Genomic DNA, 17,925 nt, shown 5'->3' on the forward strand with positions numbered 1-17,925 from the left:
AAAGGGCGGTCGTCGTAATTTTTATAAAAATATATTTATATGATAATATAGGTTAAAAAAATGTCCATACATAAAAAGCTCTTTAACTAAAGGAAAATTATTCCATGGAAGCCGGATCACATTTTTACAATGTGCAGGCCCAAAGTATAAAGCATCCATCTTAAAGGTTGATGCAAATAGGTGGTCCTTCTAAAAACAATTGAAACCAACGGTCCAAATGTTTTTTTAATAGAGTTATTATTTCTCATTTTTAAAATCTATTTATTTATTCAAATTCATGTTCTCCATGTTAAAAATTACATGTCTTTAAAAATTAAGTAAAAAACTCCATCTCAAAAATAACTTTTTAAAAGGTAATTGATTTTTTTATATGGACTCGTAGAACATGTGTCCCTAATTAAATGGATAGACATGCTTAATAATACATAGTTAAATGACGGGTAAGAGGCACGTGGATGCTCTTTTTAATTAGAGCAAATTACATACAAATACTTTTGGGAGGGGCAATTATCAAATGGGGAGTAATTTATTTAAAATTACGAGCACCACCCCCACTTTTGCAGATTTTTTTTTTTTTTTAAGTTGCCTTCATGTCCAGCAATGCAAATACCAAACAATAGGAAGGTTAAATTTTTTAAAGTAAAAGAGTTGTCCAGTGTTTGAATTACCGAACATCTCTCAACGTTTAACATCTTTTTAATCGTTTGTTGTCTAGTGTTCAGAATACTGGAAAGGTTTTCGAATCCCCCAAAACCAACTTTAGATAGATAGGGTTTTTAAAATAGAGAGAGAGAATTTTGTGTTTTCTTTGCCTCGAGAACTAAGAGCAAGAGCCGCTTAACCCTAGCTTGGGGGACAAAAAGCCGGAGGATAAGAGATTTAACATCTATCGTCTAGAAAAGGTTCAACTTTCCTTGGCAATAGCCGCTAAACCCCAGCTTGCAGGGGGAAATTAGTGAGAGAGTGTGTGATTCAGTTGCACCATTCTTGCCTTCGAAGCCTGAACTTTCCTAAACCTAGCAAAAGGTAATTTTAGTGGAAATAAGAGGGATGAGTAATAAAGTTTTGCATGGGATTTCTCTAACAAATAAAAACACCGAGGAGAAACTAAAAATAAAACACCGCAAAAAAATTAGAAAATAAAAATCACGACGGATGAATCCAAAGGTAAATGCTAACCAGAAAGCTGTTTAGACATCCAAACACTTATAAGTTATAACTAATACCATAAAGTATTATGGCGACCCAGAAAACTAATTTCCCATTATTTAGAATTAAAGAAAAAGAAGGCTATCAAAAATCCATAGATGACAATTAAACATTTTCAAGCACAGGGGATTCCTACTCATGTCCCATTAAAATGTGCCGAGCCACTTCTGCTTATCATCATATCCAAATCCGGCTCCATTCCGGCAACTGTTGTCGGCCGCCCATTAAAATCTTGCAGGTAAACCATGTAACTCCATCTGTCCATTCCAACGATATTGAGATTTGTGGAAGTCGGTCTTAGCTCTCGAGGCAAAGAAAACGTGCAATGTTCTATTCTCTCTCTCTTTTATAAACCCTCTCTCTTTTAAAAACCCTAGCAATCTAAAGTTGGTTTTGAAGATTCAAATAGTTGTCTTAGTTTTGAAGATTCAAATAGTTGTCTTATATTTCGAAGACCATATAACAAACAATTAAAAATACCAAAAGTAAGAGAACTGTAATGTAATTCAAACACTAAAAAGCTCTTTTACTTTGAAAAAGAATTAGCCTTCCTCCCATTCAGTATTTGCATTGCATACCAGAATGACAACTTAGGGAAAAAAAAATGCCCAAAAATGAGAGCGGTGCTTGTAGTTTCGAGAAAATAACTCCTTATTTACTAATTGACCCTTACCAAAAGTATTCGTACATAATTTGCTCTTTTAATTATTGTGATTACCATCCAAAATGAATAAAAGTTGAATATTTTTTTCTCTAAGAGAAAAATTATTAAAACTTAGGAATTAGGGATTGAGTTTACAATTTTTTAATTATTATCGAAGGTGAACCTCTCTTACAATAAAATATATTTTTGGGTTTGAATAAAGATGAGTATATATAAGTATATGCGAGGAGGATATAAAAATATAGGAGATAAACTTAATTTGCTTAGTAGTCTCCCTTAATACCCTGACCTGAAGTTCACTCTCCATAGGTTCTGCTTCCATTGAATGCCATGTGAACTTACCCTTAACTGTAGTTTAAGTAGAATAGATAATTGAGCAATAAAAATTACACATATAACTAGCAATTAAATTAAATATTGGAATAAAAAAAAAAGCATTATAACGACCATTGAATTGCTCATTTTGCACCGGATACAGTAGCCATATAATAGATAACGGCCTATTATGTTTAAACAACCAACAATCTTTACCTCGTACGACCCTGCCCAACACTGCTTGTGTAGGAATTTTTACTGGTTTATTTTTAAAAAATGTATATTATGAGACCATTAATTTTTTGATACAAAAAGGTCACAATCATCTCTAACCATTTGATTTAAAATTTAGAGGCTAAGAACAATGCACAAAGCTTGATTTAAAATCTGGCATTTCTTTACCATCTTTGCTTCTTTTGAATCCTTTAGTTCCTCATATGCTATTCAATAAAGTTTTTAACATTGTCCAAAAAAAAAAAACAGTTCCTAATATGCTATTCAATAAAGTTTTTAACATTGTCCAAAAAAAAAAAAACTATCAGAGACTTTAAGAAAAAATTCATTGAGCATTTTATTAGCCATTTGATTTCATATTTCATGGTTAGGAATAAATTTGATTTCATATTTGATAGCTAAGAATAAGTGTGATATATTTACGTCAAAAGTAAGAAGTCTCCATCTTATACTTTCTCTTACTTTTATGGAAAGACATGGCTTGTGTCATTTAATAAAATGGGATCAGCACAATGATATTAAATGATATGTAGCCTTTTTCTCAATCTCTTATGTGGCCTTTCATGTTATGGCTCTTTCTTTTTAAATTTTTTTTAACCTCTTATGTTACGGCTCTCTCAAGCGATTATAGTAAAATGTAAAGGCAAGCCATGCAAAAGAAAATGAACCATAACAAGTTTAAAGAAGAGAAATATCTAGGTTTTTCATCAAACTATGGCAAAGTCACTCACTTATAGCATTGCACAAGAGTTGAATCAGAATTTCATATCAACCCCAGTGAGTGTTTCAATAATCCATAAATTACATTCATAATACAACTTTTAAACGCCAGTCATTAGCTACAATCTTATTGATACAATTAATACATACAGCAAAGAACCATTTCGAAAAAAATTATCCACTAGGAAGAAAGGAAAACAAAGTTTACAAGAAAAGCTCCAGGTCAAAGCTAAGAAAATGAACTATGCAATTGACCTTGATATATTTTAAAATATTTTGTGTGGTGAAATTGTCGCCATCCATTAAGAATTCTATTTCCTATATCCAACAATTCCTTCAGATTCTTGGCAACAAACTAGATCCAAGTCGTCATCATTCACCGTGACAGAATTCATCACCTACCTTTATCTCCATTATCAGCATCCACTCAAATAACCAATTGACAAATATAAAGCCGGAATAATTTACACTATACGCCTAATGTTACTTCTTGCAAACTACTATCTCCATGCCCATCATCCACTCCCAAACAGTTTCAAACCACAATGCGGCCCCAAGTTGTATAAAATGAACTGAATTATTAATCGAATTGCCAAATCCCCTGAACTTTCGATTAGTGCCGCAACCCACCTTGCAAATAGCAACAACTAGTGAGGCACCCACATCGTATCACATACCCGTGCTTCTCAATAAGCATTTTCTGATAAGAACTCTTCAAGAAGAAAAGTTTAACGGGGGATGTAGAGTCTTCAATATAGCTCCTGTCTTCTCAAGCCGATCTCTTCGGGAGATATCACGTCTTCCTCTGCATGCTTCAGTAACTCTCCATTTCCATGGGAGAGTCGGGCCGATAAAGATGGGGACAATGGTGGATACATATCTAGAAAGAAAGGAGATAAAGAAACAAGATATTAGGACTTCAGCTGTAGGATCACTAGCATCATAAAAGAAAATAAGTCCACTCATAGACATATCTAGAATATTGAGGAAGGTGTAGATAATATGACAGCAATGACATAGTGAGATAAAACATGCTCTCAGGGCTAGTAATCGTGAATCACGCATCAAAGTCAGGACCTACTCCTTGGCAGATTTCTATCGAAGTCCTTAGTCACATGCAATAAGATTGTACCCGAGAGGACAACAACAAAGCCACAGATCTCAGAAATGATGCTCCCTTCACCCTGTCCATCCCAATCCTGATACAAGAAACCAAAAACAGCGATTAAGAAGACCTTATTCATTGTTGGTTATGCCAAAGTTTGGCGCAGTGACTTCAGCAGAGTTAAATACATTACAAAATCATTATGCTACAAATTAATATGGAGCAGGTCATAACAAAAGTATTTAGGTCAAAATTTCAAATATGTGCAATGTGTGTATCACTCAGAAATGAGCAGTTCTGATGGTAGAAATCCTGACTTAGCATTACTACTAAACTCAGGTTGGCCCCCAAAAGTAACATCTCTCACAAAAGTACATCCACTGGACACATGCATGCAAAAACAGAATCCCTAGGCTAACTTGACTCTGGCAACTCAAAGAAGGCCAAAAAGCAAATCCCACCCTCCCTGAAATATATCATTTTGGACAACTCAGTAAGGCTGAAAAGCAAAGATGCACACAAGAAGACATATTCGCTGCACATAGTATCATAAACATGGAGAGCACACATCTGTGCACACAAGAAATTCCTGACGATATAAGGTGTGCTAAAATTACCGGCAACCCTTGATAACTTTGATATACAAAATACAATTTGAGGTGGTACATTAATTAAACAGTTTGGTTTGATTGTAAGCTTGTGTGGCACAAGATCATTCATCTTTGTGAAAGGTTATGCCAACTTGGATAAGCCCGGGTACAACTTGGATAAGCCCAGGTAAATTATGATCTTGGTTCATCAGATATAAATCGGACAAGTTTTAACATCAAAACATATTGAGACATTATTGACAATATACGATGTGCAAAAATTACTATCAATCCCTTGGTAGCTTCTGATATACAAAATACAATTTTAACATGGTTCATTAATCAAACATTTTGGGTGGATTTTACGCTGGGCACAAGATTAACATCCATATTTTTTAAGTTTATATCAACTTGGCTAAGACCAGGAATATTATGATCTTGGTTCATCACATATAAATCAGACAAGTTGATGTAGGAGAACTTTAAAAAAACATAAGAATTAGCAAGGAACAAGCCAAACATAGGCAATTTTAGAGAAACCCTAATGCTTTCTCCCACCTATGGCTCAAGCCTTAACTTTTATAAATAAGTATTTCTTTTCTTAAAGAGGAATACGTGAATGACTCTCCGGCCCATCCGTGTCATTATTTATATTGAAAAATTATTGTTTTGGACAATATTTGTTCATAAAATTAACTTTTAACCAAAAGGTTCTAACTTAAGTATAACTTAAAATTAAACTCCCTAACTTTAATTAAAGGGTGAGACTTCTATAAGGTTGCAACCTTAAACAATCCAATTAAAGTCGCACCTCCAAATTTTATCATAACATTGTAATTTTGGTGTAAAAAGTTCTTAGGATTATCTGAAAATCTTTTTTCATATCTAATTATAAAATTTTAAACTCCAAGAATGACCATTATTAAAATAAACTTTCCCAACGGATTTTTGAGGTGCATCTTTAATTCTACATTTTAAGGTTGTAACCTTATATAAACTTTTTCCTTAATTAAAAAATCTAAAAAGTCTCTAACTGGTCCAACAAGAAAATAAATAAATAAAAGCATCTGAAATAGCCTAAAAAAAACTAAAAAAACACCCAAACTATTTTTTTCTCTTTTTGTTCTTCTTAGAAGCCCTCATAGGGTTTTCATCCTCTAAATATGAGCGAAAATTAGAAGGAATATGTCTCTCCAAAAGAAGATACTCATGACTACTTGTTGTGCTCTGATCTCACATTATTCTCCCCACGTTGAGGAGAACTTGCCCTCGAGTTCACATCTTCATCTTCATGCACCTCCATACCACGGTACTTTAACAGATCAGCAATATTAAAGATGTATGAAGTCTCCATGTGTAAAGGCAAAGCAACCTCGTAAGCATTGCTGCCCATCTTCTTCAAACTTTTGAATGGTCCAGCCTTGCAATCATTCAGCTTGTTGTATTTTCCCATTGGATGTCGTTCCTTCCTGAGATACACCATTACCCAGTCTCCCACATTAAACTCCTTGAAATGGCAATGCTTGTCCACTACTTCCTTGTATTTGGCTGTATTGGCTTTTAAACTAGCACATACTTGTTCATGCAATCCTTTCATTTGTACAACAAGTATCTTTTTTGGGAGCGATGGATTCCTCCTAATTTTCGCTCATATTTGGAGGATGAAAACCCTAGGAGGGCTTCCAAGAAAAACAAGAAGAGCAAAAAATAGTTTGGGTGTTTTTTAAGTTTTTTAGGCTATTTCAGATGTTTTATTTGTTTATTTTATTGTTGGACCAGTTAAGAACTTTTTAGATATTTTAATTAAAGTTAGGGAGTGCAGTTTTAAATTATACTTATGTTAGGACCTTTTGGTCAAAAGTTAATTGTATGGATAAATATTTTTTAAAACAATAATTTTTCAACATAAATAAGGGCATGGACGGGCTGGAGAGTCATTAACACATTCCTCTTTAAGAAAAGAAAGACTTTGTCTTGTAAACAAAGCCTAAGGCTTGAACCATAGGTAGGAGAAAGCCATAGGGTTTCTTCAAAATTGCTTGTGTTTGGCTTGTTCCTTTCTAATTTTTATGTTTCTTCAAAGTTCTCCTACATCACAAGTTTAATTGAGCTGCTTTTAAAAAGCTAGCCATTTATCCATTATTGCTTATATTTATAGAAGGTATATCATAATGCAATGGACACCAGTAAATAAGATCCCATTGAGGTCATCACCTCCAATTAAATGAATGGAAGGTGATGGAGAGAGTAGGACCAAACAGAACAAGGCATGAACCCCTATTGTAGATCCCCACTCTTTCCATTTCATTGGATGGTGAAGATCTCTGTAGTCCATTGGATGAGGATACACTTTCTGTAGGTTTTTCTTTATGGTTATACTTCCCCTGAGTTTTTATGTGTTCTTTCAGCAATCAAAAAAGGAAGTCCTTCCACACCTTGAACATGATGACACTTGCAAGGATTGTAAGAGAGGTAAACATGACATAGTAGATTGGAGAGACGATGGCAGTGTTGAAGGTGTCAAGTGCCTGTGTCAAGAGGAACAACAATGTCGAATAAGATGAGATTTTGAAACTACAAGACTAGTAAACTGCAACAGCCTTCAAAGTCAAACGTGCACCAAAAACTGCTCTGCTATGCCTATACATAAGAATGAAGAGTATAAAATATGCTATTTAAATAACACTAGCATTGGCAAAACAAAACAAGAAAGTCTTAGGCATTTAATGTTAAGGGGCTACCTCTTAATGTTTATACGAAGGGAGTTGTGCTCTCCCAACCATGAATTTCTTATAATAAAGCGAAAGACAATGACCTCAAACTAGAAACAGAAATGTTGGCCACACGAAGGTCACTTAGTGAGAGATAGAAGTCCACTAAGATTATTCTAGTCCTCAAAATAATCGAAAGATTCCACAAGCTGACGTTAATACTCGTTTTTTCACTTCAAAAATTCAAAACAGAAACAAGGCACTTTCCAAATACAAAATCAAAACATTAAGAAAAAAAGATGAAATGAAAAACACATTTATTCATGGTTAAATGATAAAGACCTTGATAAGAACTTCTTCTCCACACCAACCAAATTACTAAATGATCTAACAAAAACTGAGCTATTCACCCACCTTAAAAATTAAAACGAATATTTAGTGTTATATTTATCTGATGATTAATATTTAGGGTTATTCATTGATCGTATGGATCTTCATTAAAGGATCTTCATTAAAGACAAACATCGCTAGTCTAGTGAGCTATTATATGTCATCTCTTACTCAAGATGTAGGTCACATGTACCCAAATTAGGCAACTAGGTATTCAGCTACCAATGAGAAATGTTCCCAAGTTTAGGGGCGGCGTTTTGAGAATGCTCTAGGAACCCCAGTAACTCAGATATCATTAGAGATTGCCAAAATCAGAAAAATGACTTTCAGCAATCAATAGATACTAAAAACACTCAGCATTCATCCCATTGTTTCAAAGACACAGCTAGCTAAATAAGTTAGGATATAGCTAGTTAGACACTGAGTCTGACCTATACTTACAATTTAGCTAATTCGGAAGTACCTAAGCCAAGCACCAGAGCAAATCCCTAGCAATTCAGAAACAACCTTTAAACCTTGGTTCAACTAAGGAGAAAAGGGTCCCAAGTCATAACATTATGATCTAAATAACCTTGTCCATTTACTATTGATCAATGAAAAAAAGAAAACTTCTTACTGAAACCTGTGCTACTGTTTCCAAGATTTAGTGTTTAAGGAGTTAGGGAATGCCCAAGCTGAATTGACTGTCATAAATCTTGTGGCAACCATAATCTTTTAACCTTCATTTAAAATAATTTGACAGAAAAACATCAGGAGATATGGTCAAACCTTAAGATAAGACTAGAGAGAAAAGTAAATAGAGAGTATCGACATTCCAGCAACTTCCAAAGGGGCGGTAGGTGTCATGGTCATGTTAGCAGAAAAGGAGCACATCTACAGAAAATGGCCTCTTTGATAAAGTCATCCACTGTTTTTAAAAATTGATCAATTTCTCTGATATGTAAATAGGCCCTTAAGAAAGTCAACATACAAAGGTCGATGCAAGTTTTTACTCTGAAACTGCAATATCCTTCCTCCTCATAAGCAACATTTTCTTATAAGAGAGGGAACTCCCTAAATTCACTTACTTTGCACATTCATCTCCCAAAAGATCAGAGAACTCAATGTTGTGTTCATTCGTCCAATTTACCCCTATAGACAGTTTGGTTTAGGATAATTCATTGTTGTGTACATTCATTCAATCATTTGGACCTTTTCTCTTTAGTTCTTCAGCAGGACAATTTCCTCTGCCAGCACTTTCATTTGGGTCTCAGAATGAATATAGAGCAGGACACTCTTAAAACAAACTGATAGTTGGGGTACAATAGAACTTCATATTAGATTAGAAGCAACTAGAAACAATGATGAGAGAATTTGGTATTGACTATATCATGTTAAGAGCTACACTAACAATGTGTTGCATGCACACAATTATACCGTCTCTCAACAGCTGCCCTCTAGCTCAGTCCAGCGGCCTTGCTAGTCCTCATCATGCCTCTAACCCATACTTTCTCGTGTCCTTGTTGTCTGCAACCGCCCCCCTTCTTCCGCTCCTTCCCCTCCCAATAGAGAGGAAGGTCTTTCATCCCATTTACCCTAGCCATCTTCTTACTACCCTTCCCTAAAGTTGTCCACAATGCCTGCACAAGTATCCCAAGGTCACCAACCACCGCCTGTATACAATAATTACACCCACTTACTGCATCCTCCAAAAACGAAGCCCTACGCCTCAAAACATCCTATGCCTCTGCGGTAGCCCAGAGGTTGCTACCAAATACACCTCTCTCCACTGGCCATCACTTTAAAACATAACCATCCAGGAATTTGCCAAAGGTTGGCACCTTACTCTACACACCCCATCCAACCCCCTAAAGTCACTTTCTTCGGCCACCAACCACCGCCTTGGCTAAGTAAGAATGCTGAACTTGAAGAATGTCTTCTATCCCTCGACACCTCAGTTTTCGCGTCTTTCACTCCCCAAATAAATGACGTCGAGGGAATCCAAAATGGCTTGAAGCCTACTTCAAAGTTTCTCCTACTAAGATTTAAATGCTCTGCCTACTAAAATTTTTCTGTATGTCAAGACCTTAGCTAGCAAAGACATCCACAGAACGAATATGCCATGCTCGCAAGGATATTACAAGATCTATGAATGTTTTTTTGTGCGTTGCCAGGAAATATTTCTAATTTAATGTAAAAGCTAAAATCATCTGATAATATCCATGATAAATTCTTTGACCAGTATTCCAAAACCAGGATCCATTCAGGGACTGAGGGAGTGCCAAGAGCAAGTCCACTTGGCATGTCTCAAGTGGACTCAACAAGTCCTACCCAAGTTCTACAGGACTAAAAAATCCCAAAAATTGGGAGATTTAAGGAAAAGTATATTAAAAAAAAAGGAAATAAAAAATTAGGAAAATGATAAAAATAAGAAAAGCCATATACAAGATGAAAATCAAAACCCCTAGATTTAGGATTTGAGTTTGGATCTACTTGATCCAAGCTCTTGAAGATTTCAGCCAAACACCATTTCAATATCCAAAATCTCACAAATCTGAGGTTTTGAGCGTTTCTTTCATCAGCATCAGCATTCGAGCCTTATCCCAACTACTTGGGGTTGGCTATTTTGAAAGTAGGCTTAGGGACAAACTTTCAGGAAGGATCGAGCTAGGGTTGCAAAAACCGAGCAAGAAAACAACTTCATCAAGCCCCATTTTAGAAAAAAAAAAGGGCAAATCCAAGGTTTTTGATATTTTTGTTCAATTTAATGCTTGGATGGAAAACACACCTAGGAGTGAGTTTTGAGTGAGAGATCCGAGATCGAATAATGAAGCAAATAGAAGAAACACCCCACCCCCCCACCCAAAAAAAAAATTATCTTTTTTCTTCTATTACATCAAAAAAGGATCAGACTTTTGCAAAGTTTTTCAGACTGGCCCCAGTTAATGGAATGACTCTAGCGAGTACTGCTAAAGTATTGGCACCAACGAGTTGGGGGCCTTCCATAATCAACAGGATGCCAAGTCCAAGTCGGAATAGGCAAGTTTTTAAAACACTTCTTCAGGGATAGTCACTGTTTGATAAAATTCCATTTCAAGACATTTTATCTTGCTAAAGGCATTAATATCAGAATTACACAATTACCATTAGAAAGCTATAAAATATATGTTTTGGAAACAAAGTTTCACAACCAAATTAAAGACATAATTAGCAAACACTGCATATCTGTGAAAAAGTGTTCCATGCCATAACATCATTGATATATGTCCATCCAAATTCCATAGGTTCGATAATTCACCAAAGCTAAACATGAAGGATGTTCACATATTAGCTTGAAGGGCCTGTGAGGCATTGAATATGTATATCCCAGCACATTCTTCTATTTGAAGGATGGTTATTTCTTTTTCCTCTTTTCATGGTACTTTTTCTCGAATAATTGTAAACCTACCCATGGAGGGTGTTTTTGCACTGGTATACAACTTTATACATTGAATTCAACTTCAGTCAACCTTTCATCCCAATATCAATCTCCACTTATTTTAATCAGGAGATGCCAATAGTGCAGTATATTGATTAGCTGATCTCAAGGTCCAAAAGTCTGATACTTGTTTTAGAAGCACACACCTGACCAAACCAAGCCGATTGAAAATCATATTTCATTATATACCGCTATTACTTGTTATTTGATCTGTTACACTAAACAATTTTGCGATAAAACGTTAGAATGACAATATGAAACAGATGCAAATGAACATTAGCACTGCTCAAGCATGATAGGATGTGAATCTGTTTTGTTTCAACTACAACGCAGCATTTGTGACAAGAAACAACAAAAGAAATGAAATCACTAGTTAAAAATACAAAAATACAAAATATTGTGCATTTTGGTCAAAATTCTTTAAATAGAATTGCATCCTACATGACAGCAGATTCCCTATCCAATTAGTTGTAACTCAAATTTTACATGAAAAGAAACAAGACTCAAAATTTTAATTATTCTGCCCATCATATAAACTTTCACAGACCTTGTTAAGGTAATTCATTTGCATAACAACGCAGGTGAGCACCACCATCATAAAAAACCATGTCTGTGGATATGTCAACTGATTGTTACCCTCAAAAGTAAGCTTCAAGGAGGTGCCTAAAGCTTTCACACTCATAACCTGCATCATTCATGTAATACTTATCAAAGAATAGTGGCGACTTAATCGTTCCAATGCTTGAAATTCGATATCAGAAATGAATAATGACCATACAGATTTGTCAATTCAAGTGCAAAGCAGTACCGAGAGGGAGCCCATTAAAGAGCAGATGCCTGTGAAAATCAATACATTTGTGTGTCCACAGCGCGGTGCAAAATGAAATATTAACACCAAAGCCAATACTATGACAGATGCCACATAGAGCAAAAAAGCTGAAAAGGGAAAGAAGGCAAACAGTTACAATTTGAGGAAATTGTCTTTCCAAATTTACAAAAAGAGGAAAGATGCAGACCTGTTTGAGTTGCCATCATCCATATTTCTTGGACAGAAGTAATAGTACTCTCTTGAGGTGCATGAATGACAATTATGACTGAACCAGTAATACACATTACACAGCCCAAAATCCCTAAATTATGCAACTTTTCATTCAGCATAAAGTGTGCCAAAACAGCACTGCATGAGAAAATTCGAGTTGTCAAAGTCAATCCAATGTCATTATAACAAGCACAAATGAGAGAGTGAGAGAGAGAGAGAGGGTCACCTTACAATTATACTCAAGGCACCAAGTGGTGTAACTAGGACTGCAGGAGCAAAGGCATAGGCAACAAAATTTGATACTTCACCAACGATCACTACATTGGGTACAGAAAAAATCAAAGAAAAGTATATGTCATTACCAATCAGTATATATCCTTGTCTTTAAAACAGGAATATTCTTAGAAGAAAAAAAAAACAAACTGCCAAACCATTAATAATCCTAAAACTCATCCAGCTCCTAAAATGCATATAAAAATTATTCAAAAGGACACTGTCCAAGGAAACACTACAGGTACTACTCTGATCTCCAAATGGTGAAAAGTAATCAGCGTAGGAGCTCAAATTGTTCAAAACAGTTTGAATTGGAGTTCAACACCCATCTTCCAAATCATACAGAACAAAAAAAAAAAGAAAAAATGCCGTAATGTCCAATTGATTGGGACGGAATTTATGTGCGAAAATATCAAAGTCCGCATAGAATATGAGAAATAGATTGATAACAGTGGAAAAAAAAAAAGGAATGACAATAAAACATGAAAAAAAATATGTGACATGTTATCAGAAATTGGTATCATTGGGGCATAACAGAATATCAATTTTAGAAATTTGAACACAAAAAAGAAGAGAAAATGAAGAGAAGGCCATGATTGCAGATACCGAAATACATTCAATGAGAAATCTCACGTAACTAAACACTTTTCCTTTATAAGTACATAAATTATACAACCTCATGAATCAGATAAACTTACTTGTGATCATGCCAGTCCACCATAGAGGCTCCAGCAAATAAGAATACCCACCAACACCTGACAAATAACAGGAACATTAGAATAAAAAACAAGAAAACCCGTGATTTTGGGTTTTTACACATCAAATCGAGAACCCGTTGCCAACCCACCGGCTCGAACGCCGGAGGCTGCTGCTTTCTTCAAACCCTTCTTCTTGATTATGAAACTCGCTCCAATGAAGGCACTGGAGAGAAGAGCTAAGATAAAGCCTTTAAGATTATCAGTGGAGACTACCATGGTGAATATGTTTTTTTCTCTCTTCGTGACAGGAAGAGAGATGCAAAACCCAACAAGGAATCATCAAACCATGCCCAATTGGGGCCTCTTTCACGTTGGTGAATCCATGGAAGGAGATAGAGAGAGAGAATTGGGGTTCAGGGAAGAGAGAGAAAATGAACAAGTAATGATTTTTAGTTTTATTGAGGGGAGGAACAGGCCTAGAAATGGGCCACCGTTGAGAGGAAAGAGAGAGGAAATGACAAAACAATAATGCGGTATGGACAATAAAGAAATCCACTTGGATAAAAAAAAAAAAGCATAAATTGAGTTTTGTTTTAGGAGAGAGAATAGACAGGAAAGGTCAAAAAGACCTTTTTTTTAGAGAAACTTAATCTAGATGAAATTTGTATATTACTGGCAAACTTACAAAAACAAAAACAAAAAAAAACCTCCCAATAAAAGTCTTCTTGTACAATTTACAACTTTTTTCTCATTTTTTATCCCAAATGTAATTTTTTTAGCAAATAACTCGGTCATAAATAAAAAAAAGTAAGATGAATACCAGAATGCTTTCTAAAAAAAATACAGTCCAGCATCAAATAGAGACGGTCAGACACTTTGTTTCTAATAAATATGCGGTTCGACATAAAATAAGGGCGATTCAGTACTTTGAACATATGATTTGGCATTTTACTTCTGAAAAGCATATAGTCCAACACAAAATAAGGCGATCTGACACTTTGAACATGCAATCCACCACAACATAGGGTGAAATGACGCTATAGATATTTTTCGTTAAAAAAATAAAATAATATATAACTTTTTTAACTTAAGGGTATTTGCTAGAAAGTTCAAGTTTGGATAAAAATTGGTAAAAATCTCCTCGATTGGAAGTAAATCGCCTATTTTAAGGGTTTTTGTAAAATTACAGCAGGTCTTGGTCCAATGGGATAGGTTGGTGACGGCGTTGAAACATCAGTCTCCTTATTTTCTGGTTTGTAAAAGCTAAAATTGGGCACCTGGCTTTTTAGAAGGCTTAAAGAGTGCATGTGGATTAGTAGAAACTCGTTGGCAGATGCAAATCCGGCGTGACACAGGGACTTGGGTTTATAGGAAATGTATTCATAGGAAGGAAAAAGCTTATACAAGGCCGAAGCTCTAAACAATTAATTTACGGTGCACCTCAAAAGTTCCATTAAAATAGGTTGTTTTGAGGTTTAAAAATCCTCAAATTGATCATCTCTACCACAATATGTATGAATATGAGATAAAATGGATTTCAAGTCCTAGAAATAATGCATCTTATAACGCATTTTTAGACCGTCCATTTTCAAGATTTTCAATTGTTCATAGATCTGCTCTATCTATATTGCATTTGAAGTTTTGAATTTTATAATGAGATATGAAAATAAGATTTCCAGTATTTAAACAACATCTTTTGACACTATTTGAAGGTGCGTCGTAATTTGATTGTTTAGAACCTCGGCCTTATACAAATCACACCATTATAGGAAATGTATACAATGAGCTCTTTAGTTTTGATTTGAAGATGTCATAATCATAGTTGATGGTTAGATATGAAATCGAGTGGCTGAGGATATGCCATTATTTTGGGGCAAAACCCAAAATATAATCTCTTAAAAATAAATTTGTTTTTTAAAGAAGTAACTCTAATTTAATCTTTTAAATATTAGGGTTTGGTTTTTATAAGGTTGCAGCCTTAAACAATCCAATTAAGGCGCACCTCCAAATTTTATCATAACATGTAACTTTGGTGGACAAGATTCTTAGGATTATCTCAAAATCTATTTTTATATCTAATTATAAAATTTTAAACACCAAAAATGGTTAAAATCAAGGATATTTGTAAACATATGAAATGGACGGTCTAGATAATATATTGCAAGATACACTGTTTATGGGACTCAAATTTTTTTTTTTTTTTTCATATTTATACATCTCGATGTCAAGATGATCAATTAGAAGGTTTTTCAACATTAAAACAACCTTTTTATTATGGAATTTTGAAGTATATTTGTAATTCTACATTTTAATGTTGCAACCTTATTTAAATTTTTTCCTAAATGTTATGACACACTTTCATTTGTTATCTCATAGTTAAAAGTGATTGTGGCAGCCTCATACCAAAAATAAATAGTATCATTAGTATACAATCCTTAGATTATAACGAAGCATGGTTGCGATGTTTTTGTACAAGTACATTTTTTATGTAGAATGTATGTTATACCCATCTTTTGAATGGGGTGGTGTTCTGTACATGTGTTGCAGCTTTATACTTAGTATAGAAGTATGATATACCACAAAAATCTATTAGAAAAGTGTGTTTGAAGGTTGGAAAACCTTCTAATTGAACATCTGGACATCAAGATGTATAGTAGAATAAACAAAAAAATAGAATTTTGGAGATTTTGAAGCATTTATATATCTGTTAAATAATTCTGCAATGGCTGGTCATATGCCAATCCCAAGATTAGATAAAGGATGAGGGTTATGCTAGGTAGGGCAGCTATATTGAATTTTTGCCACATATTTTCATGAATCTTTAAGTTATTAGCCAGTGCATGAATTTACGCTCTTCCCTTGGAGGAATAGTTCAAAGACCTATTGAATGACCCATAAGAACTAAGGAAGGAACCTTCCAAAAAAACAGGATTCATGTAGCCAATTCCGATTAGGTAGTGATATAGATTTGCTAAATTTGAAGTATTTTTTAAATTATAAATTTTGTAATTAGGGTTAAACATGGATTTCTAAGCTATCATAATTTTTCCGGCATTGAAACTACATCTTCCAAAAAATTTAGAGATGTGTCTTACTTGTATGGAGTAAGGGCTGCCCCTTATACAAACCTCACCTATTTACAGTGTAAATTTGATACATCTTTTGAAATAATACCAAAAGTGTTGTAGTATTGTCCAAATAAAATGGACCATAAAGATTACTGCAACCTTACTTCCATCCAATTTGATATCTAATGGGTGGTTGTAATTATGATGTCATTGTAAGAGAGATAAATGGTCTCATAGTGTACAAACCTTAAACAAAATATTGCAATCTAGAAAAATAAAAGATAAAAGTAAATAGATAAAGAATATACCCTTTTTTACAGCATGCAAAGAGCCCACCCCAAAAAAAAATATTTTTATAATAATAGTTAAAAAATAAAAAACCTAAAACCTAATTTGCTCTCTAAAAAATCCTAATTTTTAAAATAAATATTTTTATTTTCCCTTGTCGATCCTAATTTTGGAGCCAAGACTTGTCACCCACCGAGGATTTTGATGAGGCAGTAATCCGATAGCATGATAAAAAAAGGGCGGCAATTATGATTAGGAACTCACTCTCCTGAGAATTACAATAAACCTAGATAAACTTCTAGTTCTAACTTCTAACCCTCAATTCCCTGCAACAACAAAACACGATACAAACACTTTAAAAGAAAACTAGAAACCAAATAACTCCAAATTTAAATTTTAATCTTTAAAAAATAATAAATTTTAAAAAAATTGATTGCATCATTCTCTATGGGTTGGAAGAAGCTCAAACTTGAGCTTGTTATATTCGTTGTATCTTATACAAGTCATTCAAATAGTTGGTAATAAAGTCACACCATTTTCCTATATATGTTATCTTCTTTAATGAACTAATTAATCAAATATGAAACTTGTAGTAGAACTCTGGGACGTCGAGTGCTATCTTGATTTCTTCAAGCTCAAATGGTTGCATTTCGCATGCTATATAACTAGTTCATCTTTTATAATCGATTATCAAGTTTTGTACTACTTTTGGGTTCTTACACTGATATTTACTATTGATAGTATCTAATATATCAAGTTTTTTCTTTATATGATCTCAAAAATTAAGATTTTGTACCAAATCTACTCGATTATAAGTACCTTTTATTGATGCTCGGTATTTTCTAATCATTACAACCGTTTATTTAGTTCACCAATCTCTATTCAAAATTCATGGATCTCAACTCGAATCCTTATACTATAATATGTGCTCTCTTTTATTTGTTAATTCACAACTGTTATGACTTGTAGCGATATATCTTCCATCACAAGCACGTTTTTAGAGGCATCATGATGGATGTATCTTTTGAAGTTTTGATGCCAACTGATGCAGGAAAAATGGGTAAAGAAAATAAAATTAATCTTAAAAAATAAAATAAATAGATGAGAGAATGTACCCTCTTTCATGGGAGTCACCTCAAAAGATTTTTTCATGAAATCAAAACT

At 34.3% G+C, this 17,925-nt stretch overlaps 1 protein-coding gene across 4 annotated transcripts; it reads right to left on the minus strand.

The window, feature by feature from the left end:
* Positions 1–3,183: 3,183 nt before the first annotated feature.
* Positions 3,184–13,742, minus strand: LOC18433194 (putative magnesium transporter NIPA6). 4 transcript variants are annotated; one of them, XR_016053618.1, is made up of 9 exons: positions 13,555–13,742; positions 13,406–13,462; positions 12,661–12,751; positions 12,412–12,572; positions 12,204–12,331; positions 11,943–12,080; positions 7,052–7,365; positions 4,224–4,341; positions 3,184–4,022 (listed from the first exon to the last, which is right to left on the minus strand). XR_016053618.1 is itself a non-coding variant. In XM_088864140.1 (9 exons), exons 4-9 carry the CDS (start codon positions 12,551–12,553, stop codon positions 3,892–3,894), a joined length of 750 nt encoding a protein of 249 aa, XP_088720266.1. In that variant the 5' UTR covers positions 12,554–12,572; positions 12,666–12,751; positions 13,406–13,462; positions 13,555–13,742; the 3' UTR covers positions 3,184–3,891. The 4 variants fall into 4 exon arrangements, 3 of the variants coding, with proteins under 3 accessions (XP_088720266.1, XP_011622951.1, XP_006843352.1); XM_088864140.1 differs by having other exon boundaries at positions 7,273–7,365; positions 12,666–12,751; XM_011624649.3 differs by having other exon boundaries at positions 4,275–4,341; positions 7,273–7,365.
* Between the last annotated feature and the right edge of the window lie 4,183 nt (positions 13,743–17,925).

This window comes from Amborella trichopoda, chromosome 1 (assembly GCF_054954075.1).
Source record: "Amborella trichopoda isolate Santa Cruz 75 chromosome 1, AtrichopodaSantaCruz75HAP2 v2.0, whole genome shotgun sequence".
Classification (NCBI taxonomy): Eukaryota; Viridiplantae; Streptophyta; class Magnoliopsida; order Amborellales; family Amborellaceae; genus Amborella; species Amborella trichopoda.